Here is a 26,502-nt window from a genome sequence, read left to right on the forward strand (position 1 = left end):
AAAAAGACTAAATGTTTTTTGTGTTTCTTTATTCAAACAGTTATATTTATTCAAGATAAAAACAATTCTCACACAACACAGACTGGCCTGCCTTCTACCATGATTGTGACCCAGTCTGTGAAATCCAGGCTAAGGTCTCATAATCCAATTATGAGATAATCAATTCCACTATGATTTCAGTTTTGACAAGACATCAAGGTCATATCTTTACAAAATGTTCTTTACATTATGTAGGATGACTAAAAACAGTCAATCATAAAAAATAACTTCAGTTGGGTTTTCACAGACGGGGTCAAATATGATGTCTAGGTTGCTTATTATAGGGATAAAACAAACAAAGTAGCATATATGTACACACATCTTTATTGCTATCTTGATTTGAAAATGAATAATGTTGCACTTCCACTACATAAACATTGGCAGTGTAACAAAAACACCACCCAAGGCCTGAACCCTAAATGTTTTACTTCCTCTCTTAGAAATGCCGTCTTGGTTAGCATCTTCAGTACAAATCTATACTACGGCGTAAGCTTTAACAATCTTTGAATTCAAGAATTTGAATTCAAGATTGAGAGGATTTTACCAGCAACGTAAACAAACGTTATGCGGCCAAAATTGACAGTCACATTTACATTTAGTCATTTAGCAGACGCTTTTATCCAAAGCGACTTACAGGTGGGGTAAGCAATGGAAGCAATTGGGACAGCATAAGGACAACAAAAGCATAAGTGCAATCTAAAAAGAAGACTGGTCTCATATAACCTAACACATTATACGGAGCTAAATAAGAGGTTTTTTATTATTCTTATATAAAGAGTAGAGAAGAAATAGAAGTCGGAATCTGGTGGGGGTTGCAAATTAGGCACAACACTGGTTTGTGGTTTGCAATCCGGAAAACAAGCGTCTGCTGCATTTAGACGCTTCTCTCACAGCTTACTCGCCTGAGCTTTTTCCACAGCAAGTCGTCCGTATGCTGTCAAAAACCGCCATGTACAGAAGCGGATGTATGCACATGTTCAAGGTGGCCAGAACTTTTGTCACTTGATATGAATAATTCACCCAGCACTTAAAAATAAGGTTCATTCTTAGGTACACCCGATACGTCTGCAGCACATGATAAGGCACGAACGATATGGCGTAAAGGACACAGACTATAGAGACCATAAGAGCTACTTTTCTTTTCTCCAGCGTGGTAATGTTTTCATTTTTCAGAACTGTCCAAATCACACCCAGATAAGATGCCAAGGTTACTAGCAAAGGAAGCATGCATCCCACAACCATGAGAAACACTGTGTACTTAAAATGGGAGGAATCCAGTGCGTCTTCAAAACACGAAACGCAAAGAGTTTTATTGTCTCGAACATGCGTTCCGGCAAATCCAAGGACTGGTGTTAAAGTGATGACTACTGTGAGCCACACCACAGCGCTCGTGATCATCGCGTGTTTAGGACGAATGTGGCTGCGAGTGAATAATGGGTAGACGATTGCAAGATATCTGTTGACGCTGATGCACATGATGAAGAAAATACTGACATATAGGTTGCAGTTGAACAGGAAACGTTCGATTTTGCACGCGGCAACTCCGAATGTCCATTGCTTCTCTTTGACATAGTAAATGATGAGCAAAGGCAAGGTTAGGACGTAAATCACGTCGCAGATGGCCAGGTTACAGGAGAACACGACTCCCGTGTGCCAGTTCCGTCTTTCTCTCACCAACAGGAGCCACAGAGCAAATAAATTACCTGCCAAAGCCACACACATTTCAATACTGTACATGGGAGGAAGTGGATAGATTTGAGATGCGTAGTCGTTGCATGTATAGTTCATTTTGCCAGGCGTTCTCTGATACCTAAAGAAAAAGAAACAAGTATTCATATTGTTCATGCTTCAGAATGGTTCATTTCTCAACGCCCACTAGTGATGGCCATTTGCTTGACTTTAAATGTAGTGTAGAATCTGTTCCCGTTTTAGAATGGTGGTTGTTTAATGGTTCTGTGGTTTAGTAAAATAGTGTTGGAAGGAGTTAATAAAAAAGAGAGAAAGTGTTGACCTTAAGGTGAAATGAATTGGCATATCACAAAGTAAATAGGACAAAATGGCTGCGTTAACACACCCTGAATAAAAAGTGTGAAAACCTGCATATTCTACACTGTGTCTAGCAGACAACATTCACATTTCATCCACGGTACTTTAGGACACAAAGTTGTTTAAATTCACTTGTCAAAGTTTTCAGTTACTTTACAATCAAGTTGTTTCAAGTGATAACATTTGTTAATAAACAGTGAACATGAAACAATTGCGTTGACGTTAACTTACATTTTTACATTAAAATTGAAAAAATGCAAAAATAGTATATTGTACAAAGGTAGATCATGTTGGCAAATGCATTTTCAACATTTACAAATCTAACTTTTTGGGATGAGTAGAAAACGTGTTTCATAATTAGCAGCAAATTTAAAACGAATTTAAATAACATTTGCTGTACAAAACACTAATAATTTGACATTTTAACAAATGCCATCCATACACAAAATGCCTAATTGACAACGCCCTAATTGATGTTGATTAAACATCAGTTTAACCTTAATTTTAACATTTAAAGTTGCACTTACCAAAGGACTCTACTTGGCTTAATACCCTGAGGGCAACTTTCAGAACTGCAGAATGCAACGTGTGAAATCACACTGTCAAGCCGCATGACACTTTACCTCCCCCGACTTTTCACAACAGTGAAAAGATGTTCAGCTGTTTAGAAATTATTTATTGGTACAAACACCAGATTGGGTGAATAAACATTTATACAGGGCACAAGTATGACAAAAGACAGGCATTATCACTCATGCATGTTTGCAAAATGATACATCATCGATGTAAGACGAAAAGGGTCAGGCAAGAGTTCCGCCTCACTCAAACCTCACTTTCAGTTCCTTCAGCTCCTGCCTTTCTTGTGTTTGAAGTCCTTTTTTCCACCAGCAGCTTTCTGCAGTTTCACAGCAGCACGTCCTTTAAACCCTTTCTGTGCACCAAATTTCTTGCCTCCTGCTCCTGTTTTCGGACCTGTTGCTCCTGTTCTCTTTCCCGCAAACCTATTTTCTCTTTCCCCCTTTTTGGCAAACTTCTTCACACCTTCGCTTTTTATAAACCTGCTTTTGCCCTCTACTGTCTTTTTATCTCCGAAACGTTTTCCTTTATCGCTCGTTCTTCTGTCAGACGTCTTGAAAGTCTGTTTGTCTTTAGGAGGAGCCTTTCCGGGTGACATCTTCCTCTTTTTGAAGGGTCTGGGCGATTTGCCAGGACTTTGCTTCCTTTTTGCCCCAGGAAACATGTCTAAAAACAAGATAAAAAAAATGTTCACCAGTGCAAATTACTGCAAAAGCTAGCCAACAATTAAAACAAACAATACCTTCATCAGGTTCCTCTCCAACAGCCTGTCTGTAATACTCTGCTTCATCCTCTGACTCCTCGGCTGCCACCTGATCATCCTGCTTCCCAGGATCCTCTACTGCATCATCATCCGTCGCCTGCCCTTCCCGCTGGCGTTTTCTCTTGATGCCCTCCAAGCTCTTTTTCCTTAGAACAATAAGTACAACAGTGTAAGATCGAGACCATCTCAAGTCGTCAGTGGCCAGTGCACATTTCTGAAAAATATTTTTTGAGCGGCTACTTAAGATGTACAGCCCCTTGTGACATCACCACAAAAAAAAACTACAGCACGTGCCAGCCAGCCAAAGAACACTGTTGTAAATGCTGTCATGGCAACACAAATCTCACACATTGTCACATGACCTAACCCGGATGTCCAGTACATGTCACTTAAGGACATTCAAAGATAATGCAAAATTGGCAACAACTATTCAAGTTTTCCATCTAAAGAGTATCAAACCCACAGAGATGCACTTGTACTACTCACTTGTTCTCTTCCAATTTTTTCTTCTTCCGGGCAATGTTATCTTCTTGCATTATCTTGCGTTGTGCCTTCTCCTTCAGACGAGCCTCCTTCCTCTTCAGTATCTCCTGGAGCTCTTTCTCAGTTTTGGAAACTAGAAAGACAGTTTGCTCAATGACTCCCTAGAACACAAACACTAGCTCACATTACGATTTATCAAACATACCGATGGAATGGTGGAGCACTTTTCCATCTCCCATGCCTTCTAATATCTTCACCAGCTGTAGGGTCATTCTGGGGCCGATCTGTGATGCGGCAAACATCCATCATTTTTTTAGTTTCCATGCAATAGTGACAAAGCTTCTAAATGTTTCTGCGGTACAGCCTGCTCACCTCGGTTAGTCGAACTGCACTCTGCTGTGAAGCCATATTTCCTCGGCCAGAGTAGACCTGAGGGAGTTCTGTAATGTTGTGATCCCCATCCTGCTCTGCCTCACTTTCTGAAAGATTTACCCCTCTAAAATGAAAGCCATGGACAAAAAAAAGGGTTAAAACATAGGTCATAAAAAAGTAAGAAATGATTAGAAATCTCCACAGGTACGAATACAAGCTGACGCATCAGAGCGTTTACTTTGAAACATCACTGTTCCATCAATTTCAATATGTTTCATCATATGCATCAACTTGAATGATCTCCAGCTGAAGGCAAAAACTGACTTCATAAGGAGTTCGCTGATGTCCTCCAGCTTGCTCATGTTGGGAAACTTCTCCTGCATAAGCTTTTTTACCCCTCGACTCATGCCAACAGGCACAACCTTCAAACTGCTGCATAAAGAAATCAAGCGTTAGATGTTTAAACTAACTTTTCAAAAGATCATAAACGTTTACAGTGCATCAGTGCGTTTACTTTGAAACAATCACAGAACAGTCAAGATCACAACTTTCATCACGTGCACCTTTTGTTCGCAGCAGGAAGACAAACTTTGGCTACTTACTAATGCCGAAACTCTACCTCCTGGGATACGGGATCATAATTTATCAGCATGCATCTTTTTATGCTGTTGAGACTGATCTGTAAGTGAGATAACCATTTCATGAAAAAACACAAGACCCATTTTATACAACAAAAAAGAAGATGGACATCAGCCCTTCTATGACATCATTAAACATTTCAGAAGACTATACTTGCATCATTTGTGGGGGAAAATGGTATAGTTTTTCAAGTGACAGTTTTACCTGGTGTACATTGATGGAAGGGAACATGTTCTGAAACATGGTGGCCATTAGTTTGATGTGCATGCCCACTGTGCCAAAATTATTCAGCACCAGCAAAGGATGATGGGTAAATTGCTGGTCATGCATTCTCTGTCTCTTTAATGATGAAACCACATCTTTGATAAGTGTGTACTGAAAGAAAAATATATACTACGGCGTAAGCTTTAACAATCTTTGAATTCAAGAATTTGAATTCAAGATTGAGAGGATTTTACCAGCAACGTAAACAAACGTTATGCGGCCAAAATTGACAGTCACATTTACATTTAGTCATTTAGCAGACGCTTTTATCCAAAGCGACTTACAGGTGGGGTAAGCAATGGAAGCAATTGGGACAGCATAAGGACAACAAAAGCATAAGTGCAATCTAAAAAGAAGACTGGTCTCATATAACCTAACACATTATACGGAGCTAAATAAGAGGTTTTTTATTATTCTTATATAAAGAGTAGAGAAGAAATAGAAGTCAGAATCTGGTGGGGGTTGCAAATTAGGCACAACACTGGTTTGTGGTTTGCAATCCGGAAAACAAGCGTCTGCTGCATTTAGACGCTTCTCTCACAGCTTACTCGCCTGAGCTTTTTCCACAGCAAGTCGTCCGTATGCTGTCAAAAACCGCCATGTACAGAAGCGGATGTATGCACATGTTCAAGGTGGCCAGAACTTTTGTCACTTGATATGAATAATTCACCCAGCACTTAAAAATAAGGTTCATTCTTAGGTACACCCGATACGTCTGCAGCACATGATAAGGCACGAACGATATGGCGTAAAGGACACAGACTATAGAGACCATAAGAGCTACTTTTCTTTTCTCCAGCGTGGTAATGTTTTCATTTTTCAGAACTGTCCAAATCACACCCAGATAAGATGCCAAGGTTACTAGCAAAGGAAGCATGCATCCCACAACCATGAGAAACACTGTGTACTTAAAATGGGAGGAATCCAGTGCGTCTTCAAAACACGAAACGCAAAGAGTTTTATTGTCTCGAACATGCGTTCCGGCAAATCCAAGGACTGGTGTTAAAGTGATGACTACTGTGAGCCACACCACAGCGCTCGTGATCATCGCGTGTTTAGGACGAATGTGGCTGCGAGTGAATAATGGGTAGACGATTGCAAGATATCTGTTGACGCTGATGCACATGATGAAGAAAATACTGACATATAGGTTGCAGTTGAACAGGAAACGTTCGATTTTGCACGCGGCAACTCCGAATGTCCATTGCTTCTCTTTGACATAGTAAATGATGAGCAAAGGCAAGGTTAGGACGTAAATCACGTCGCAGATGGCCAGGTTACAGGAGAACACGACTCCCGTGTGCCAGTTCCGTCTTTCTCTCACCAACAGGAGCCACAGAGCAAATAAATTACCTGCCAAAGCCACACACATTTCAATACTGTACATGGGAGGAAGTGGATAGATTTGAGATGCGTAGTCGTTGCATGTATAGTTCATTTTGCCAGGCGTTCTCTGATACCTAAAGAAAAAGAAACAAGTATTCATATTGTTCATGCTTCAGAATGGTTCATTTCTCAACGCCCACTAGTGATGGCCATTTGCTTGACTTTAAATGTAGTGTAGAATCTGTTCCCGTTTTAGAATGGTGGTTGTTTAATGGTTCTGTGGTTTAGTAAAATAGTGTTGGAAGGAGTTAATAAAAAAGAGAGAAAGTGTTGACCTTAAGGTGAAATGAATTGGCATATCACAAAGTAAATAGGACAAAATGGCTGCGTTAACACACCCTGAATAAAAAGTGTGAAAACCTGCATATTCTACACTGTGTCTAGCAGACAACATTCACATTTCATCCACGGTACTTTAGGACACAAAGTTGTTTAAATTCACTTGTCAAAGTTTTCAGTTACTTTACAATCAAGTTGTTTCAAGTGATAACATTTGTTAATAAACAGTGAACATGAAACAATTGCGTTGACGTTAACTTACATTTTTACATTAAAATTGAAAAAATGCAAAAATAGTATATTGTACAAAGGTAGATCATGTTGGCAAATGCATTTTCAACATTTACAAATCTAACTTTTTGGGATGAGTAGAAAACGTGTTTCATAATTAGCAGCAAATTTAAAACGAATTTAAATAACATTTGCTGTACAAAACACTAATAATTTGACATTTTAACAAATGCCATCCATACACAAAATGCCTAATTGACAACGCCCTAATTGATGTTGATTAAACATCAGTTTAACCTTAATTTTAACATTTAAAGTTGCACTTACCAAAGGACTCTACTTGGCTTAATACCCTGAGGGCAACTTTCAGAACTGCAGAATGCAACGTGTGAAATCACACTGTCAAGCCGCATGACACTTTACCTCCCCCGACTTTTCACAACAGTGAAAAGATGTTCAGCTGTTTAGAAATTATTTATTGGTACAAACACCAGATTGGGTGAATAAACATTTATACAGGGCACAAGTATGACAAAAGACAGGCATTATCACTCATGCATGTTTGCAAAATGATACATCATCGATGTAAGACGAAAAGGGTCAGGCAAGAGTTCCGCCTCACTCAAACCTCACTTTCAGTTCCTTCAGCTCCTGCCTTTCTTGTGTTTGAAGTCCTTTTTTCCACCAGCAGCTTTCTGCAGTTTCACAGCAGCACGTCCTTTAAACCCTTTCTGTGCACCAAATTTCTTGCCTCCTGCTCCTGTTTTCGGACCTGTTGCTCCTGTTCTCTTGCCTGTTGCTCCTGTTCTCTTTCCCGCAAACCTATTTTCTCTTTCCCCCTTTTTGGCAAACTTCTTCACACCTTCGCTTTTTATAAACCTGCTTTTGCCCTCTACTGTCTTTTTATCTCCGAAACGTTTTCCTTTATCGCTCGTTCTTCTGTCAGACGTCTTGAAAGTCTGTTTGTCTTTAGGAGGAGCCTTTCCGGGTGACATCTTCCTCTTTTTGAAGGGTCTGGGCGATTTGCCAGGACTTTGCTTCCTTTTTGCCCCAGGAAACATGTCTAAAAACAAGATAAAAAAAATGTTCACCAGTGCAAATTACTGCAAAAGCTAGCCAACAATTAAAACAAACAATACCTTCATCAGGTTCCTCTCCAACAGCCTGTCTGTAATACTCTGCTTCATCCTCTGACTCCTCGGCTGCCACCTGATCATCCTGCTTCCCAGGATCCTCTACTGCATCATCATCCGTCGCCTGCCCTTCCCGCTGGCGTTTTCTCTTGATGCCCTCCAAGCTCTTTTTCCTTAGAACAATAAGTACAACAGTGTAAGATCGAGACCATCTCAAGTCGTCAGTGGCCAGTGCACATTTCTGAAAAATATTTTTTGAGCGGCTACTTAAGATGTACAGCCCCTTGTGACATCACCACAAAAAAAAACTACAGCACGTGCCAGCCAGCCAAAGAACACTGTTGTAAATGCTGTCATGGCAACACAAATCTCACACATTGTCACATGACCTAACCCGGATGTCCAGTACATGTCACTTAAGGACATTCAAAGATAATGCAAAATTGGCAACAACTATTCAAGTTTTCCATCTAAAGAGTATCAAACCCACAGAGATGCACTTGTACTACTCACTTGTTCTCTTCCAATTTTTTCTTCTTCCGGGCAATGTTATCTTCTTGCATTATCTTGCGTTGTGCCTTCTCCTTCAGACGAGCCTCCTTCCTCTTCAGTATCTCCTGGAGCTCTTTCTCAGTTTTGGAAACTAGAAAGACAGTTTGCTCAATGACTCCCTAGAACACAAACACTAGCTCACATTACGATTTATCAAACATACCGATGGAATGGTGGAGCACTTTTCCATCTCCCATGCCTTCTAATATCTTCACCAGCTGTAGGGTCATTCTGGGGCCGATCTGTGATGCGGGAAACATCCATCATTTTTTTAGTTTCCATGCAATAGTGACAAAGCTTCTAAATGTTTCTGCGGTACAGCCTGCTCACCTCGGTTAGTCGAACTGCACTCTGCTGTGAAGCCATATTTCCTCGGCCAGAGTAGACCTGAGGGAGTTCTGTAATGTTGTGATCCCCATCCTGCTCTGCCTCACTTTCTGAAAGATTTACCCCTCTAAAATGAAAGCCATGGACAAAAAAAAGGGTTAAAACATAGGTCATAAAAAAGTAAGAAATGATTAGAAATCTCCACAGGTACGAATACAAGCTGACGCATCAGAGCGTTTACTTTGAAACATCACTGTTCCATCAATTTCAATATGTTTCATCATATGCATCAACTTGAATGATCTCCAGCTGAAGGCAAAAACTGACTTCATAAGGAGTTCGCTGATGTCCTCCAGCTTGCTCATGTTGGGAAACTTCTCCTGCATAAGCTTTTTTACCCCTCGACTCATGCCAACAGGCACAACCTTCAAACTGCTGCATAAAGAAATCAAGCGTTAGATGTTTAAACTAACTTTTCAAAAGATCATAAACGTTTACAGTGCATCAGTGCGTTTACTTTGAAACAATCACAGAACAGTCAAGATCACAACTTTCATCACGTGCACCTTTTGTTCGCAGCAGGAAGACAAACTTTGGCTACTTACTAATGCCGAAACTCTACCTCCTGGGATACGGGATCATAATTTATCAGCACGCATCTTTTTATGCTGTTGAGACTGATCTGTAAGTGAGATAACCATTTCATGAAAACACACAAGACCCATTTTATACAACAAAAAAGAAGATGGACATCAGCCCTTCTATGACATCATTAAACATTTCAGAAGACTATACTTGCATCATTTGTGGGGGAAAATGGTATAGTTTTTCAAGTGACAGTTTTACCTGGTGTACATTGATGGAAGGGAACATGTTCTGAAACATGGTGGCCATTAGTTTGATGTGCATGCCCACTGTGCCAAAATTATTCAGCACCAGCAAAGGATGATGGGTAAATTGCTGGTCATGCATTCTCTGTCTCTTTAATGATGAAACCACATCTTTGATAAGTGTGTACTGAAAGAAAAATATATGTATTAGATCCGATGAACTAAGCTGAAGTGAATTCTCTCATAAGGTCAAAGAGATCAGACAAACACATCAGTGCGTTTACTTTAAAATTACTTCACTCAACAGTCATAATACTAAAATGTCACCATTGTGTCTGAATGCCTTCAGATTAAAGGGAATTAAAGAAAAAATTGAGATGGTGTAACCTTTACCTTAGCCACACGAAAGCACAGCGTTGGGCCTTTGGGAAGTCGTGCAAGCCTCTGTGGAGAGAAGGGATAATAATGTTCAACTGATGTTGATCTATGTGAGGTCAATGGGGAAAAGATTGAACCGTATATAATATATTTTACTTTATGTACTATAGACAGAGCAGATATCTTTTAAATGTTTTTGCTATAATTCTGAATCTGAAAGACCTAAAATGCATTTGAATTACAGGTTAAGATACAATTGGTAGAGAAACAAAACAAAAACAATGACTTGAGAAATATCTCCACAAATAAATCAACAAACAAGTGCGAGATTTGACACAAATTGTTTCCTAAAGTCTAACTTTCGAAAAGGTTTTTATGCTTTGTGTTGACAGACATTAAAATGGTTATAAACGTTATTGAGTGTATATGGCAGTCTTGCCCTGCCAAATATGGAGACGTGTTGGCATATAATTCAAAGGTCAAGGTGGCATCTCTGCAACCATTTAGAATCACCCAAAATCAGAAACTTAAATTAAAGTTAACAATTCTGTCACTTACCATGTTTATACCGCTATCAGTTTTGGTGAATATTGAGAAGTGTGTGACTCCTAATGGTCCAGCCACCGTAACATAATCCTTTAGGAGGTTTTTCTTCCGGGCCTATAAAAAACGTCCAGTAATTCACACATCAAATACAATGCAAAGATCAGATGAGAGGTAAAGAAGTAAGTTAAGTGTGAGTTGAACCTTCAAAGATATCGCCGTGTAAGGCTCCATAACTCGTCTCATGTCCATAACGAGCTGACCGACATTTTTGCCGATCTGTCCACGATGAAACACGAAGGTGTGCGGCACACTGCCATAAGTCTCCTCTGCCAGATTATTGGCAGCTTCACGCGCTTTCTTCTGATACTTGGTCTTTGTAAATGAAAATAGAAAACCCCGTCCACAATAAATAAATCCACATATCTGAACGCACGATTATCCTCTTTCTAAATTATATTTCTTATAAATCACTTTGTCAAATCCCCTGAACCAGAAAACATTATGCATAGATGCCCAAACTGTTAACCAACATTTAAGAAACCTTACAAAGAAAAATCTGAAGATTGGAATTTTACTTGTGCCTCATGCTCTCTCGCGAAGTTAAATCCTTACCTTTGATTTCCCCATTTTTTTGAAGAACAACTCCTCACAGCTTCACAATGCGATAATGCCACGATATATCTAAAACGGTCGTGGTTATATAACAGTATGCAAGGATAAACTTAGTTAAAATATCTCACGTGTGTTGTTAACTAGCACCCATCTTGAAACTGCACCATGTGGCACGGTTGCGCATGCGTAGTGGTGGACGAGCAGTCTGCGCCACACTATGTCCGCGCGCCGCTTCGTGGATCGGATGTATTACTGCATTTATTTGTGTCTCCGTGATATGTTAAGACAGTGGTTCCCAAAAATGGGGTGCGCGTACCCCCAGGGGTACTGCAGGGGTACGTGAGAGAAACTGAAATTTAGGAATAAATAATGAAAATCAACAAGTCAATAAATTATGATAATAGTATTGTTATATAAAATTAGGACTACACAAATATGCCAAAAAATATTCATACTTTTAAAATGCATTAAAATTTATAAAAGTTATTTTTTGAGACCCGGATCCGGAATCAGGAGCAGTGTCTGGGTGCAAAATAATGCAAGTTAGGAGAGGTTGCGGTTAAGTGTTAAAAAAAGAGATTTACATACATTAAGCTACATACAGAATTGTTTATAAGCAATAAACCTGCTTGGGGGCATCAGATATAATAACTGTCTGACTCTCATTTCACTGTATTTTAATCCAACATGTTACGGTCTTGTCAAGGGGTACTTGGCTTGAAAAAATCCTAAAAAGGGCTACTTAAGCAAAAAAGTTTGAGAACCACTGTGTTAAGATATAGTTCACCCAAAAATGAAAATTTTGTCATCATTTACTCTCTCTCAGATTGTTCCAAACCTGTATACATTTCTTCTGCTGAACACAAGGGAAGATATTTGGAAGAATGTCAGCAACCGAGCAGACCTCGTCTCCCAATTACTGCCACAGTAGGGAAAATAAATACAATGTGAGTCAATGGGGGAGGAGATATGCTCGGTTACTGACAATTTTAGCAAATATCACCCTTATCACTTGTATTCACTCTAGCCATGCCATCTTTAATTTCTATAATCACGCCAGTCAGAATCCTAATGTTTTTTTAAAAAATTGTATCAGTCTTTTCATTATATTTTTGGCGTTTTTCTAATAATCCCAAACATCAAATTGACTCACATTCCGTAGCTTGTAACTAAATATATTTGTTACTGCATTCTCTCAAGTTAGATACCATAGCTCGACTAAAATTTTCTGAGTTTATTTAGTGTTTTATGACAGATTGTTGTAAAATGTTACAATCGTATCAGATAGTCCCAGTGTGAAAATATGCACAAATATTTTGTTATGGATTGCAGACCACCTTATGATTTTTTGCATATTTAAATAATAAAAGTCACTTGAAAATGATAATGAGAAAAAAATATGTTTTAAATAATACATTGTTAAAAGAGTAATTAATTCATACATTTTACGGAAGTCAGAAAAAGAAAGTTGGCAAACCAGGGGCCGGATTCTCACAACTGTTTATATAAGATAAATTATAAGAAGTTGGTAAAAATGTTCATAAGAAGTTTTCGAATAGATTTGCTTTGTAAATGAATCTTGTAAGAATTGTCTTAAAAATGTCTTCAAAAAATAAAACATTTTCCTAACTTTTTTCTTGAATTCGAATTTAAAGTCAAAGTGAAATAAAAGATTACAATGCAACTTTTTTTCATGAAATATTGCAGCGTTTATTGTAAATAGTTTATCACTATGGGTCATTCTCTTTTAAAAATTTGTTTGACCTCATAATCTTTATTTAAAATCTGAAAATGCACTTCCTTCCTGTAACGAATCTTCTTGAATCCTTGTTATTCACGTTTTTACGACAGTCGACTCGATGCGTTCTAATTGGCGCCACCTCCTGTTATCGCAGACGTTTTACGACAGTCTGTTAGTGGTGATATTGGAGAGTACAAAAATGGTTGACAGCGCTATGGATTCGTTTGTGTTATATGAACGACTTCATAAATTTCTCTTAAAAGGAGAGATTCCTGACTGTCCTTCAGAGCGTCGTTAGGTTGAGTGAGTGGGTGGGTGGGGTCTGGGTGGTTGTTTGGAATAACCAAATGTGTAAATAAATGTAATAAATACATAAATAACTTTTTCCGTGTGTTTCTTAAATGCAGACATTTGTTAAAATATTAGAAAAGTAAGGTCAATGCCCTGTTCCTCAATCAGCAATTTAAGTAGATGAATAGATGTTTGATTGTGTGACTGAGAGAGGCTGGGTGGGAGGTTGAGATTTAGTGAATGACTAAAGAAAATAAGGAACAAATGTATAAATAAATTGGATGAATTCTGAAAATCCTGCTATTCAAGGGTAACCAGGTAAGGATTTCAATTATTTAATTAGGTTATCAATTTGTGCCACATATTAACCTTGACATATTTTGCCAAAAAAGGTTTTAAGAGAATCACTAATAAACATATTCATTTTAAATTTTATGTTTTTTTTCTATAAATAAAGAAGTATTTTTATATATAAAAATAAATGTCTCACTCCTGACATATAATATTTTTTCATATTGTATTTTCAACATAAAGATTATTAGAGAAAAACTACTTTCCTCTCTACAGGATTCTTTGTGTATCCCTCGTGCGTTTCACCAAACCATTATCATTTGTAATGTGTTTAATGTCTTTTGATGTTAATTGCTGTTTTATAATACAGAGTTTATTTAAAAATATATTTCCGGTATGGACGAACAACTTTTTTAATAAAACTGCCGTAAATTGTTTCGAACAGAAGTAGACGGAGTTTCACGCATGCGCAGAACAAATCATGTTTGCCGTAAATTATTCCGGCCGGAAGTAGACGCACTTTCGCGCATGCGCGGAACAAATCGTGTTTCCGGGACGGATCGGGTAGCGACAATCCATCTTGAATTGAATTATGTTAGACGGCTTGAGGGGGGCATACAAAAACTCCTCCTCTTCAACAGTCAGTCTGCTTCCAGTTCCATTTCAAAATGTAAGAGCTGTTTTATACATCAAATCGCAGAGTAAAAACGAAAGCCATGCCCACTATTTCTTTCATTGTAAATGGGAAGGCTCAGAGATGACATATTTTTGTATGCAAAACCCAGATGCGAGATATAATTCTAGGACTTCGGTTCCATCACTCCAAAGTCTATTGGTTTTGTATAAATCACCTGAAATAATGTTGTCTGTGGTAAACAAAACCTAAAAATGTTCACGTTTAATTCTATGATAGAAACACACCAATTATAACCCACTTGTGATTTTTTAAAGCCTTATTGTGTCTTAAAAACAGCGGTTGCTAAATGTGACCATTTCCTTTGGATGAGAGGTTAGACATCATCGCGCATATAAAGATCACAAATAATGCAACATGGGCACAAATCTCTTAAAACGTAGATGCTGGTTCATTAACGGAGTAATAACCAGGGAACACATTTTTTTAAGTTTGAAAGAATTTTCGGAGGCTTGGTGGTGTTAGCTTTTTACTTCTGCCTATTGCATATACATATATATATTTTTTTCGCTACTTCCGGTTCAGGAGGACTTTAAGAAAAAATATGACAAGTTAAGCAGAATTTTCTTCTAAAGAAGAAATCCAGTCCATGCTGATTCATGTTTATGGTGTACATTCAACGATAAAATAAAATAATGAATTAAACAAAAAGACAAGACTAGGATCTCACAGTTTTTATTTGCATTATCTATTTTTTAATAAGGAAGTGTCGACAGACAGGATAAGATTTTTTACAGTTAAAAAACACATTAAAAGTACACAAAACAACAAATGAGCATGCTCCTATAAACAGGACAGGACCATATGATGTTCTCTACTGTAGGTGTTTCACTCTGAAACATGAATTACAATTAAATATTTGGTTAGAATATACAATCAGTAGTTTCTCCATATTATATTTCATTAATTTAAGCCTTGATTTACCTTTGAACCTTGAAATTATTCAGTTTTAGGGCAGACTGGCTCCCCCTTAACAATATACCACACCTCATTGTGCCTGTTTAACATCGTCATTGGGCTAAAATAGAAAAATAACACAAAACAAACATAAACACAAAATAAAACGATGAGTTTATTTATAAAACATATGATTGATTTGAAAGATAAGCTCACCTGTTATAACCAACATCATAATGATAGTCTGACTCATATGATGCTTGTACATTATCCAGTGATGTCTTAAGTTGCTTAGCCTGCATTTTCGCTATGAATGACATCATCCATCCGCCATAGCTCTTGACATATACTTTCATGTCAGGGGTGTCTGTGAAATACACCTGCAAAGACAGACATTCATCGTCAGGAACAAGTGTGTCAACACAGATATAGAGCATAGAGAATAGCTATGAGACTTACAGATGGATCATTAGGTTTGGGGGGGTTGGCTTGGTAGTCTGAGGGAAGCAGGAAGCTGAGAACATAAACTGAGGATTCCGTAATGCTCTTATTCTCTTTACCTTTAATGATAACTGGGGCAGTCATATCAATCTTCGCACCTATGACAGACAGAAAAAAATGTATCATAAAGGTGATTGTACAAAATTTGAATCTGATTTGAATTTGAATATATTTACAATGATGGATATAGAATGCACTGCACGTTGATTCCTGACTTTGCTCAAAAGGATGATGCATGTAAGTCTATGTCATAATAATATGGAAAATGCCATAACCACAGGAACCTGTGGTTCCAACCACGCAACTTTGCGATGGTTTCGGGAAACAATTGAATCATTGAACTATGCTGGAACGACGGAACTTGCGATCATAGCTGGCTAACGATGCTTTTTTGGAAACACACAATTCACAATACCAATATTATCTCAATATCTGTTAACTTAAATAATAATAATAATAGATACCTTTTCTGTGATAAGATTTTTTGGTCAATTACGCAATGAATACCACAATATTTGTGAGATTATATCATGTTGCACATCATTCCACACCAGTTTTCATTATGATGCAAAAAAATCTTCAAAGTTTTCAATTTCTTTTTTTTTAATTTGGGATCCATAACCCATAATCCATATCCATAATACATAACTCACCAGCCTCATTTTCTCCAGTGATGTATTTAAAGAGTTTCCTGAAAGCTCTTGACATGGCCATTTCCATAAAATAGGAATCAGCCTCTGCTGTCACCCATTTAGCACCTTCATAGTGACGTACCTGTTAGAGAACATTACATAACTTAATTTGCATGACGAGGTTGATGTGTTTGTTATACGTTTTTAACTGCTTTACTCTATGAGCTGTCTTGTATCTCACCTCATAACCGTCTCCCTCACAAACCAAGTCGAACAGCAGACATTCCTTTGTCTCTGTGCAGTAACTGTTTTTACTGTTTGAGTCTCTGAGAGGTGCAAAAAAGGGTTTTTATAGTGTGAACTCTTAAGAATTATAAGCAAAATAACAACATAAACCCAACTTACCCTATTCTTCCCTCTACAGTCAATCCTAAAAGCAACACGATCACGCCTGTCAAATAAATCCTTTAAAACAAACAGAAAGATTGGATCAAAGGTGAACCCTATCCTTATACATTAGTTTTCCCACAATCTTTTGTTGCATTACTAGTTCAAAAACTAAGTTTCCTACATCAGATATTTGTTTACACAGTCATGGAAATAAAAGACTAATTCAACTCAGTACTCACATATTGCAGAATGTTTTCACTTCGGGGCATTTGAAGAGTAAGCGATGTTACGTGTTCCTACTGGTGCGTTTTTATACATGAAATGTTGTGAAATATGTCCCTTCCCTACAAGACACGCCCACCAACCCTCTGCTCACATAAGCATGTTAAGTAATAGAGTTCTTGTTTGCTCCACTAGGGACAGCGTTTAATCTTTTTTATAGATGTTGTTTCAAATCGATTATTAAATCAATTAAATCTTTAAAAAACTTTAAAAATGACCTTCGTGACTGGGATGCAGAAAATGATCTTGTTATGGAGTGTTTTTCACAAGTTGGAACCTAATAGCCTCTAGCTTTCTATGTTAGACCAGACAATATCTCTATTTTATGTCTGCTTATCTCTGTCTGTAAGAGAAATTTGAGAGCATGGGTGCAAAATGGACAACAATGCCCCTTGATCACAAACCAAGCCTTGTCATTAGGTTAACATAATTAATATTGTCATATTCTTAAAAACAGCTTAGAGTTGCATTTTTCTTATGCCATAAATTCCCAAACCAACATGAGGTAAATTAATTTTACTGATCCCATGCGGAGAAAAAATATTTCAGATGACTAATAGCAACTCTACAGCACTCATGGTATTTTGTCACTTTGTTTGTCTCTTTAAAAATATATTTATCTTTGATGTTTTAATACAAGGAACCTTAATGGTCAACTTAAAAGAAACATTAATGGTAAACTTTAAACCTTGCTGTTTAATTTCACACTGAATGTCACAAGCTTTTTCTTTTGTGTTTGGAAACCAAATCCTTTTTACTAACCACATTTCTTTTGTCATTTGGAGATTATCTTTTAGATAAAAGAGTTCAGAACCGTTTGTACGGAAAGGTATAGGTTTTACAAGCATATTCTTAGTCTCTAGTTTGTTCTCAGTGCTATGTGATACCATTTGTATTCAACTCATGGTTGTATAAAAGCTGGGCGTGTAGCTTTAGTCATGTATTATGAATTCAACAATACACGAAAACAAGAAGTTAATTCCACCCACATCAGTTATAATAGATGATTCATTCATATTCGTAATTATCCAGGAACATACAAATTAAGTATAGATTCTTCTTTTTATTTTTTTGACATACCTTTTGAGTGTTCAGTACACATTACTCGTCAATAGCCATAATCCCTACACACCTATGTGTTCATTCCAGCATTCATTTCACCATGTGATTCATTAGGAATCCCTATGGATTGAGCAAAATTACAGATTCTCTGTATGGAGGAAACATTAAAATTCCATGCAACGCTTGTGTATTTATTCAGTTTGTTACGTAAGACTCACAAGGTCTGTTTTGTTCATGAGATGTGGTCTGGCATTTTTCCTTCTGAATAGATTGTCTTTCAATAGTTGTGTGAGGTGTACACTTTAGAGAAAAGTACACCCAGAAAGAGATTATATAACAACATTGCATTGAAGGCCTGTCTCGTTTCTTTGTTTTTTTTTTTGTAATTTGATAATGGTCCTCAAGTTCTACCTGTTATTCATTAGAAGACAAACAATTTAATACTGAATGTAAAATAAGAGGGAAATGTTATGAAACGATCATTTAAAAATAAAAATAAAAATAAATGTGAACCCTGAAACTCAATTTTGCAAGGGGCGCAATCAATTCTAGCTGTGTATTTGTTGTTGTTGAGCTATTCATATACGCTCTTAATAAAAAATATTGTTCCTAAATAAATTAAAGGTTCCTGAAAGATTCTGTTACTGGTGCAAAAAATGCAAGATCAAGGTTCTTCAGACTGTAAGAAATGTTCAGAAAAATAAAAAAATAGTAGTTCACCCAAATAAGAACATATTGTTATCATTTATTCACCCTGTTGTCATTTCAAACCTGTATGACTTACTTACTTCTGCAGACCCCTAAAGAAGATAAAACTATTTTAAAGAATGTATGTAGTTGAACATGGCCCGCACCCACACAATGTTTGTCTCCATACATTTCTATTGTATGGACACAAAACCAATGCAAGACAATGGGAGCCAATGTTGTTCGGTTATCAACATTTTTCAAAATGTATTTTATGTTCTGAAGATGAAAGAAAGTCATATAGGTTTAAAATGACAAGAGGGTGAGAAAATGCTGACAGAATTTATATTTTTGGATGAACTATAACTTTAAGAACTATTGACATTCTTGGAGGAACCAAAGGGTTCCTCTTCGGCATCACTAAGAATCCTTTCATCGCCTGAATTGTATTTAAGGGTGTGGCTGTAGTGCATTACATCTCAAATCATTAAGACTGATACTTACACATTAGTAATGAAACTGGGCAATAGGTTGTTTGCACATGAGATGTCGATGGAGGACACAGGTGTATCTGCAGGTCAGAGAAATTGCTGTGCCGAAAGTTCTTTTCAATTAGTCACGAAAGCTGCCTTGTCCACATCTCAAAGTCACCATGAAGCGGAAGTTGTGATTGACTTCATTTTTTGTATCGTGGCGCATATCTGAGTGAAACGGCTTCTGATACTTGAAAAAAGGTAGGGCGGGCCTTATTTTGCTTTCTTCTACTTGATTGGTTTGTTGTAAGTTGGGCCTGGCGGGGAAGGCTAAAAATGCCTGGCCATTGGACAGTCAGTATAGTCCTTCCTCTTTTTTGTTGCTGACGTCATGTGGTGAAGATTTGTTGTTGACAGTTACTATTTAGTCATTTAGCAGACGCTGTTATCCAAAGTGATTTACTGTACAAGTTAGGTAAACAATGGAAGCAATTGGGACAACATTAGAACAACAAAAGGCATAGTACATGTTGAGGAAGGGGATAAGTTTAACGTTTTGATTAAAGATTACGAGTGCAAATTAATTTTGGAAAAAATAATGGTGTGGACAGATAAAACATTTACACAAATCACTTTAAACACTGAATATATCACTTAGAATTTTCCTGTTTTATTGCATGGTGACTTTAAATCAGTGTTTTTCTGGGTGAGCATTCATGTTTTTCAGTGTCTTTGGTGTGTAATAATTTGCCCATGCATAAAATTGCAAAAGTAAAGTGTCTGAACAAAAAATGAATGCTCACCCAGACCTGATTAAAACGTCTCGTGTAACCCCACTCCCACAAATCTACGCAGTTTGTAGTGTGATCTGACAAATATGGTAAGAGGCGATACATTTCCGTCACAGGCTTGCAGTATTCGACAAATCACTACGCACTGGTTAACTGGCCAATAATAGGTCGCTTTTCAGAGCGTTGAGCTTTGTAAGCAATCCGTGCGTATCAGGGAGGCGGGGCAAAGAGGAGATACAAACATGCACAGTATGTGGAAAATGCAGCGTTTTTCAATCTTAAATCGTGTATACTCTGCATTACAAATGATGAACAATTGATAATATTTGTTTTAGCCCTATCATATGACCCATTTAAATGCTATTGGATTACATTTAAAGCAATTATTTCAATGCTGTGTTTTCTGGAAGATTTTAAATATAAAACTATATAATTATATAAAACTATATATAAGTGCCTCTTTTAAAATTGGCTTCGACTTGAATCTAAGGAGATCCCTGTGGTCCGTGGTCCGTGTACCCTACGGATTAGTCATTTATTTGCTTTTTGATAATTTTTTACATATTCCACCGTATTCGTTCAGCTGCACTGCAGCCTCTGGCGACCAGTGGTGGTAGCACAACACCACTTTCTTTAATTGTACATATGTGCCACTAAATCAGTAATCGACCATATATAGATATGTAGGGAAAACATTTATTTGCAATGTAGCAGTATGTACAGTTACAGAAATAAAGAATGTTTGTGTGTTTTTTTTGTACACTTGCTTTTTATATGTTATAGGGACTTTAAACTGAATGCACACCAACTCATGGGGACCTGTGTTAAAATGTAGGTCACCACGGGCATAAAAGCGTATTAATTGTACAGAACAATAATTTTTGAAAATCTAAAATTGCTCAAGTTTTTTACAATCTTTAGGTTTAGGGGTAGGGTTAGGGGTAGGGAATAAAATATACAGTTTGTAAAGGAACAATTCACTACGCCACGTGTGTGTCTGTGTGTGCGTGCGTGTGTGTGTGCATGCGTGTATGCGCATGTGGGTGTGTGTGTGAGAGTGAGCAAGGGAGGTTTAACCATAACCCCCTTTTAAATATAGAGAGAGCAGCTCATTTTGCTGCTGACACAATTTGGCACCTTTCCTTGCACTAAAACTATTAAAGTTGTTAAATGTTAAGTTCATAAAAATGTCAAACATAAAAGACTAAACATTTCTATACAACTCTACATGGAAAATAGCTGTTTACAAAAATAAGCTGAGTTAAGCAAAACCCGTCTTTATCATTGCATGTTACATTATAGGCTAGCTGAGTTTGATAAAAAGTTAAAACTACTAATAGATTTCACAAATATACAAAGTGAGTGTCTAAAATAAAAGTTTATGGTTATGTATCAGAATCACAAGAATCACCAGAGACTGCTCCCACTTTGGTCAAGGTCTGTTGAACTGTTGCCGTCTGGCCAAAACACACACTTCACACAAGCCAAAACACACACTAGCAGATTTCGAGACAGTTTCTATCTCAGGACAATAAACATCCTAAACAGTTATCTACAGTAAATGTTAAAATGTGACTCTTCTATCTCTCTGCACTTTAAGAGCAACCTTATCTGGTCTTTTACATTGTTGGTCAGTTTACAGTGATTAGTCAACATGCTGCTTTGCCAATTTATTGCACTTTTTTGTCCTATTATAATACAAATATTTATGCATGTTTTGTGTTTTGTGTTAGAGGTGCTCTAGGAATTTAATTGTTTGCTTTGCCTACAATGAAACTTAAAGCTATTCATTCATATTCAAGTATGCGAATGTTAACCGGTCATAGTGACCCATGATAAAATAATAAACATTGTAGAAATAGTTTTTATATTATACAGTCTGCTTAATCAACATGTAATGTCTCATATTATTACACACCACTGACTAAATGATATTAAAAAACAAAACAAACAATAGAAACCTGCCCAAAACACAATAGAAAATTTAGTGGATTTATTTGTTTTACAGGGAATTTAGTTATGGTTTTACTGGAAGGTTCATAAAGGTATTTAAGTGAAAACCATTATATTTTCTATTGTGTTTTGTCTGGAGATCTATTGCTATGTAAAAGAATGTAACGTGCAATGAAAAGTAGTCTACGGTTTTTGATTGACTCAGCTTATTTTTATTAACACAGCATCATGTCTGTAGATTTACATACAGTAGAGAAAATACAAAAGACTTTATTTGTAATTTTCCACTTATCATATATAACAATCATATTCTCTATTTTTTGAAGACCTAACAACTTCTACATACAATAGTAAGTGTTTTTCTTTTATCGTTAACATTTTTAAGAAACTGTGCAAACAATGTGCATTTTTTAACACATTAAAGTGTAATACATTTTAACTGGATGTCATGAAATTCCAGGGGAGAACCCAATTGCAGGCAGCAGTTACGGGGTAAACAGATAGAGGTTTATTACACAAAACCCACGAGGGGGTAAAGCAGTAATACAGATGAACAGAAACGAAGACTAACTAAATACTACACTAAAACAATACTTGACAAAACTACACTAGACTAAACTGGGTAAAACTCAAAGGCAGGACCAAGACGAGGTCAAATATATTACACTGAGGTAACACACGAGTGCATAGGTCCACAGAATACACATGCAGGGCAACACAATGCACGACCACAGGACAATGAAGGACATGAGGAGTAGGGTAGACTAACAAAGGAAAATTACAAGAACCAGGTGATGAGGATTAAACACTGAAGGAAAAGCTAACTAGGAAACGAAATGGCGGGAACAGAGACGAGGACCGGAGAGAGAGTATAGAAGACCGATAGGGCAAAAATCTCTCTCTCCACATAAAACCTAAGACTTCGCCATGACATGACTCTGCCACCAGACCGAGAATAATCATGACATGATTAGGCAGAATTATGACACGGGGGCTATGATAACTAGGGATGAGCGAGTACAGCATTATCTGTATCTGTATCTGTTAACCATATGAATTATCTGTATCCGTATCTGTACTCGGACTGGGCGGGGCCTAACCAGGAAGTGGGCGGGATTTAACCCGGAAATTGGGTCGGGTTGTCTTGAGATGGGCTGGGCTTTAACCGGTATGGGTTGATCAGAAATTGTTATATTTAATGCTGATTAGAAAAATATTTACATGACAGCATCAGCATTGAGCTTCAGATCAATGGTTTTGATCACAATGACAAACGAACTATATACAGAATAAGTTTTGCAACAATGAATAGAACACATGCGGTTGCAGTTATGAAGTAAAATGTAATGAACAAGAGTTTTCATCTCAATAATAAAAATAAAATAACTTTATTTTTTTAACTTTTAATTAAAAACTGGATAGAGCCAGCTGACGGTTTAAAAAAGACAGGCAGAGACGCAACGCGAGTCGCGTTGTACCAAGCACCACGTCTGAACAAACCCCACGTTTACCTCTACTGGTTAATAAGTAAGTACTAAAAACCGAAATAAAAAACAAACCTGAAGAACATCTGTATATGTGTAGGGGAGGGGCGCTGTGACTATCACAGAACGCAGACACAGTCAGCTACCCAATGAGGATTTTTATTCAATCCGAGCACAGATATTGACTCGTATTACTCGTATGATACTCGTACTCGGCAAAAGTGCTTTATCCGTACCGGATACTCGTTTCAGCCGAGTATCCGGCCCAACTCTAATGATAACCTTCCCCACTGTCAGATACATCGCGACGAGCACTGATGCATGCTCGTCCATGTGTGGATTCTTTATGTCAGTAACTGTATACTACATTGCACAGAAACGTCAACCTATATGTCTATATGGTTGTTTACAGATTTAGTGGCACACACCACTGAAACATGTATAAATAAAGAGAGTGGTCTTGTGCTACCACCACTGGTCGCCAGAGGCTGTGACGCTAAACTTTCGGTGGTGTAAAATGCGCTTTGTTCATAAAAATGTGTGATGTTTCGTTTTGGTTTTGTTGTAAAAAACTGAAAGTCCAGCATGATGGTGGATAAAAACGAATAGAATTTTTTATTTCTGAGTAAAATATCCCTTAAAGTGGCCCTGCAACGTGTTTCATGCATTCTGACTTCTTTACACTGTTAAACGTGTTGTCTTCTCATGCTTAACATGGTCAACTTATCAAAAAACGAGTTGGATGTAGTACGTAGTATTTCTGTGCTCGATACTCTCCCCCAGCGATCATACAGGTTTCGGAAAGTTTTTTTTCGAACATATAAAACTGTTTTGTGTCAACTTTTCTTAGTCCCTTATTGGACAGTTCTCCCGGAAAAGCCCGCGGCACGGCCCAACAGCAGCAATGGAAGGAGCATGCGCAGACGTAACTTGTAAGCAGGAGAGAGAGAGAACATACATTTGCGAAGTTCAGATGTTTGTTTGTTCACTGCATTTCCTTCTCGGTTGGCTCTCAGCGGAGGCGGTCGCATTTGTTTCACTCCCCGTCCTTGCCCTTATTTTTCCATGCTTTTGTCTCTTGTCTCGTCTCATCTATTGAGAGACTCCCTCTGCACTGCCCTCCAAACTTGGAAATTATGGATCTGATCAACTGGTCTCTCAACGCAATTGACACCATTTTCTCGACGAGAAAACTGGGTTCGGGGAACCTGTCTGCCCTGACGGAACGTTCGCATCTGGCTACACGATGGATGCGTGGGAAAGATGGCGGATCGTGTGTCTGGCAGCTCTTTCCGTGGAGGACGTCGAAGATATCTACCTATTTGGAACCATGATAACAGGTCTTGTGCTGATTTGATTAGGCTTTGCCCTGGGTTATCGAAGAATTCATAAAACGGGAACAGCTGTCCAAAGCCTCATAAGGCTGCCCGTATCGATTGAAGCTTTGGGAAGAGCGGTCAGCATTGAGACTGAGACTATTAATCGAAATATGGTTGTTATCAGGGAGATCTTAACAGCTATGGAAAGGAAAATTGATGGAATAGGAGATCAGAATTGATAATTGACAATGAGGGTTGCAGTGACATCTTGGAATACGGTTTCCCGACTAAACAAATCGCAATCTTATCTTTTCGGCTCCCCAGATCCAGCAACGGCCTTGGTCAAGTCAGCTGGAAAATTAACCCTGTGAGAGAACTGCAGTGAGACCCTCCCCCACTCTACAGACTCAGAACTATCACACACACATACGGACATTGACCTTACCCGATCCCACGCCTCCGTAGCTTTGAACCCCCAGCCTGACAAGCGGGTCTGTGAACGGCGCTGTAATGGCACTGGACCGGATGGCTGCTTGCCGGAGCTGGATTATTTTACCCTGTTGCAAGTCTTGTCTATGGTGTATTATGTGTATCTGTTTTTCTCACCACTTCCCTAATGTTATGCTGTATTTTTCTTCTTAAATCCATTTCGTTACACGGTACTTGTTATATGTGTAATGACAATAAATTGAATCCAATCCAATTTGGGTGATGAATTTTCTATAAACGGTGGATATAACGCTGGATTTGGAGATCGTTTGAAACTGATATATGGAGCCGTCCCCGTGCTAAAAGATACCTGAAATGAACCACATGCGGTGAGTGAAACTGATGTCTGACGTCCTGACTGACCAGTGATTGGATCGCCTCAGATGGAAGTCAATAGCAGGGTTTTGAAATATGCAACAAAAAAAATGGTGAAAGAAACAGACTTAATTGGATTAACTATTTCAACAAAGTGCTGATAGGTTTTTTGTCAATGACTACATAATGGTCCAATTTGGAAGGACAGAAGTCCCAAGGTTTGTGTGTGCAGTTGCAGATATATCAGTAATTTGATCCTCATGTTTCTTTTCAGTTCTTCCCCTTCAACACAGACACCAAGTCACCATTCTCCTTCAGCTCCTGTATGATGACATAAACATATTTCATCCACCAAAACAACGTTTGTGTAGTAAATGAAAAAATATTAACTTTAATTAGTCTTTTATCCATCCTTTACAGTCAAATAAGTAGGTAGAAAGTGAGGAAAGAATAGCCAGTAGGCAAGTTGATACACCCACTGATTATAAGTGACTGAACACTTTTGTTGTCATTTAAACAAACATTTTCGAATCACCTGTTATTTCTGCAAGAAGGCGAAAATGTGAAGCACATGGGTGAATTAGACGGCATAACTTCACTTTAAAAGCTGTTATTGGCTTGTCAAAGTAACATTTTTATATATCAGCTGTAATTGCTGGTACATCACAGCAAATGTATCCAGGTGTAAATATATTTATGATGTGCGTCAGTGATTTACCAACATATGATACCATGCAATAATTTGAATTGTAAT

The 26,502-nt window shown here is 37.8% G+C and overlaps 5 protein-coding genes across 5 annotated transcripts; all 5 read right to left on the bottom strand.

The window, feature by feature from the left end:
- Window positions 1-12: 12 nt before the first annotated feature.
- p2ry11 (purinergic receptor P2Y11) lies at window positions 13-2,747 on the bottom strand. The gene is made up of 2 exons (XM_056752666.1): window positions 2,613-2,747; window positions 13-1,849 (listed from the first exon to the last, which is right to left on the bottom strand). Exons 1-2 carry the CDS (start codon window positions 2,696-2,698, stop codon window positions 934-936), a joined length of 1,002 nt encoding a protein of 333 aa, XP_056608644.1. The 5' UTR covers window positions 2,699-2,747; the 3' UTR covers window positions 13-933.
- Window positions 2,747-5,287, bottom strand: LOC130426115 (suppressor of SWI4 1 homolog). The gene is made up of 8 exons (XM_056752664.1): window positions 5,123-5,287; window positions 4,882-4,958; window positions 4,604-4,711; window positions 4,280-4,403; window positions 4,113-4,191; window positions 3,911-4,040; window positions 3,404-3,570; window positions 2,747-3,327 (listed from the first exon to the last, which is right to left on the bottom strand). The coding sequence occupies exons 1-8, from the start codon at window positions 5,246-5,248 to the stop codon at window positions 2,930-2,932; spliced, it is 1,209 nt and encodes a 402-aa protein (XP_056608642.1). The 5' UTR covers window positions 5,249-5,287; the 3' UTR covers window positions 2,747-2,929.
- Window positions 5,288-5,718: 431 nt separating this feature from the next.
- On the bottom strand, window positions 5,719-7,540 carry LOC130426116 (P2Y purinoceptor 11-like). Its single transcript, XM_056752665.1, has 2 exons — window positions 7,406-7,540; window positions 5,719-6,642 (listed from the first exon to the last, which is right to left on the bottom strand). The coding sequence occupies exons 1-2, from the start codon at window positions 7,489-7,491 to the stop codon at window positions 5,727-5,729; spliced, it is 1,002 nt and encodes a 333-aa protein (XP_056608643.1). The 5' UTR covers window positions 7,492-7,540; the 3' UTR covers window positions 5,719-5,726.
- Window positions 7,540-11,622, bottom strand: LOC130426114 (suppressor of SWI4 1 homolog). Its single transcript, XM_056752663.1, has 12 exons — window positions 11,457-11,622; window positions 11,046-11,216; window positions 10,857-10,958; window positions 10,314-10,364; window positions 9,937-10,107; window positions 9,696-9,772; window positions 9,418-9,525; window positions 9,094-9,217; window positions 8,927-9,005; window positions 8,725-8,854; window positions 8,218-8,384; window positions 7,540-8,141 (listed from the first exon to the last, which is right to left on the bottom strand). Exons 1-12 carry the CDS (start codon window positions 11,469-11,471, stop codon window positions 7,723-7,725), a joined length of 1,614 nt encoding a protein of 537 aa, XP_056608641.1. The 5' UTR covers window positions 11,472-11,622; the 3' UTR covers window positions 7,540-7,722.
- A 3,510-nt stretch (window positions 11,623-15,132) lies between these two features.
- Window positions 15,133-17,254, bottom strand: soul5 (heme-binding protein soul5). Its single transcript, XM_056753233.1, has 8 exons — window positions 17,133-17,254; window positions 16,909-16,968; window positions 16,745-16,829; window positions 16,525-16,645; window positions 15,830-15,969; window positions 15,587-15,750; window positions 15,398-15,491; window positions 15,133-15,306 (listed from the first exon to the last, which is right to left on the bottom strand). Coding segments are annotated over exons 1-7 (651 nt in total). The 5' UTR covers window positions 17,135-17,254; the 3' UTR covers window positions 15,133-15,306; window positions 15,398-15,412.
- Between the last annotated feature and the right edge of the window lie 9,248 nt (window positions 17,255-26,502).

The sequence above is a fragment of the Triplophysa dalaica genome, chromosome 7 (genome assembly GCF_015846415.1).
Source record: "Triplophysa dalaica isolate WHDGS20190420 chromosome 7, ASM1584641v1, whole genome shotgun sequence".
Taxonomy (NCBI): Eukaryota; Metazoa; Chordata; class Actinopteri; order Cypriniformes; family Nemacheilidae; genus Triplophysa; species Triplophysa dalaica.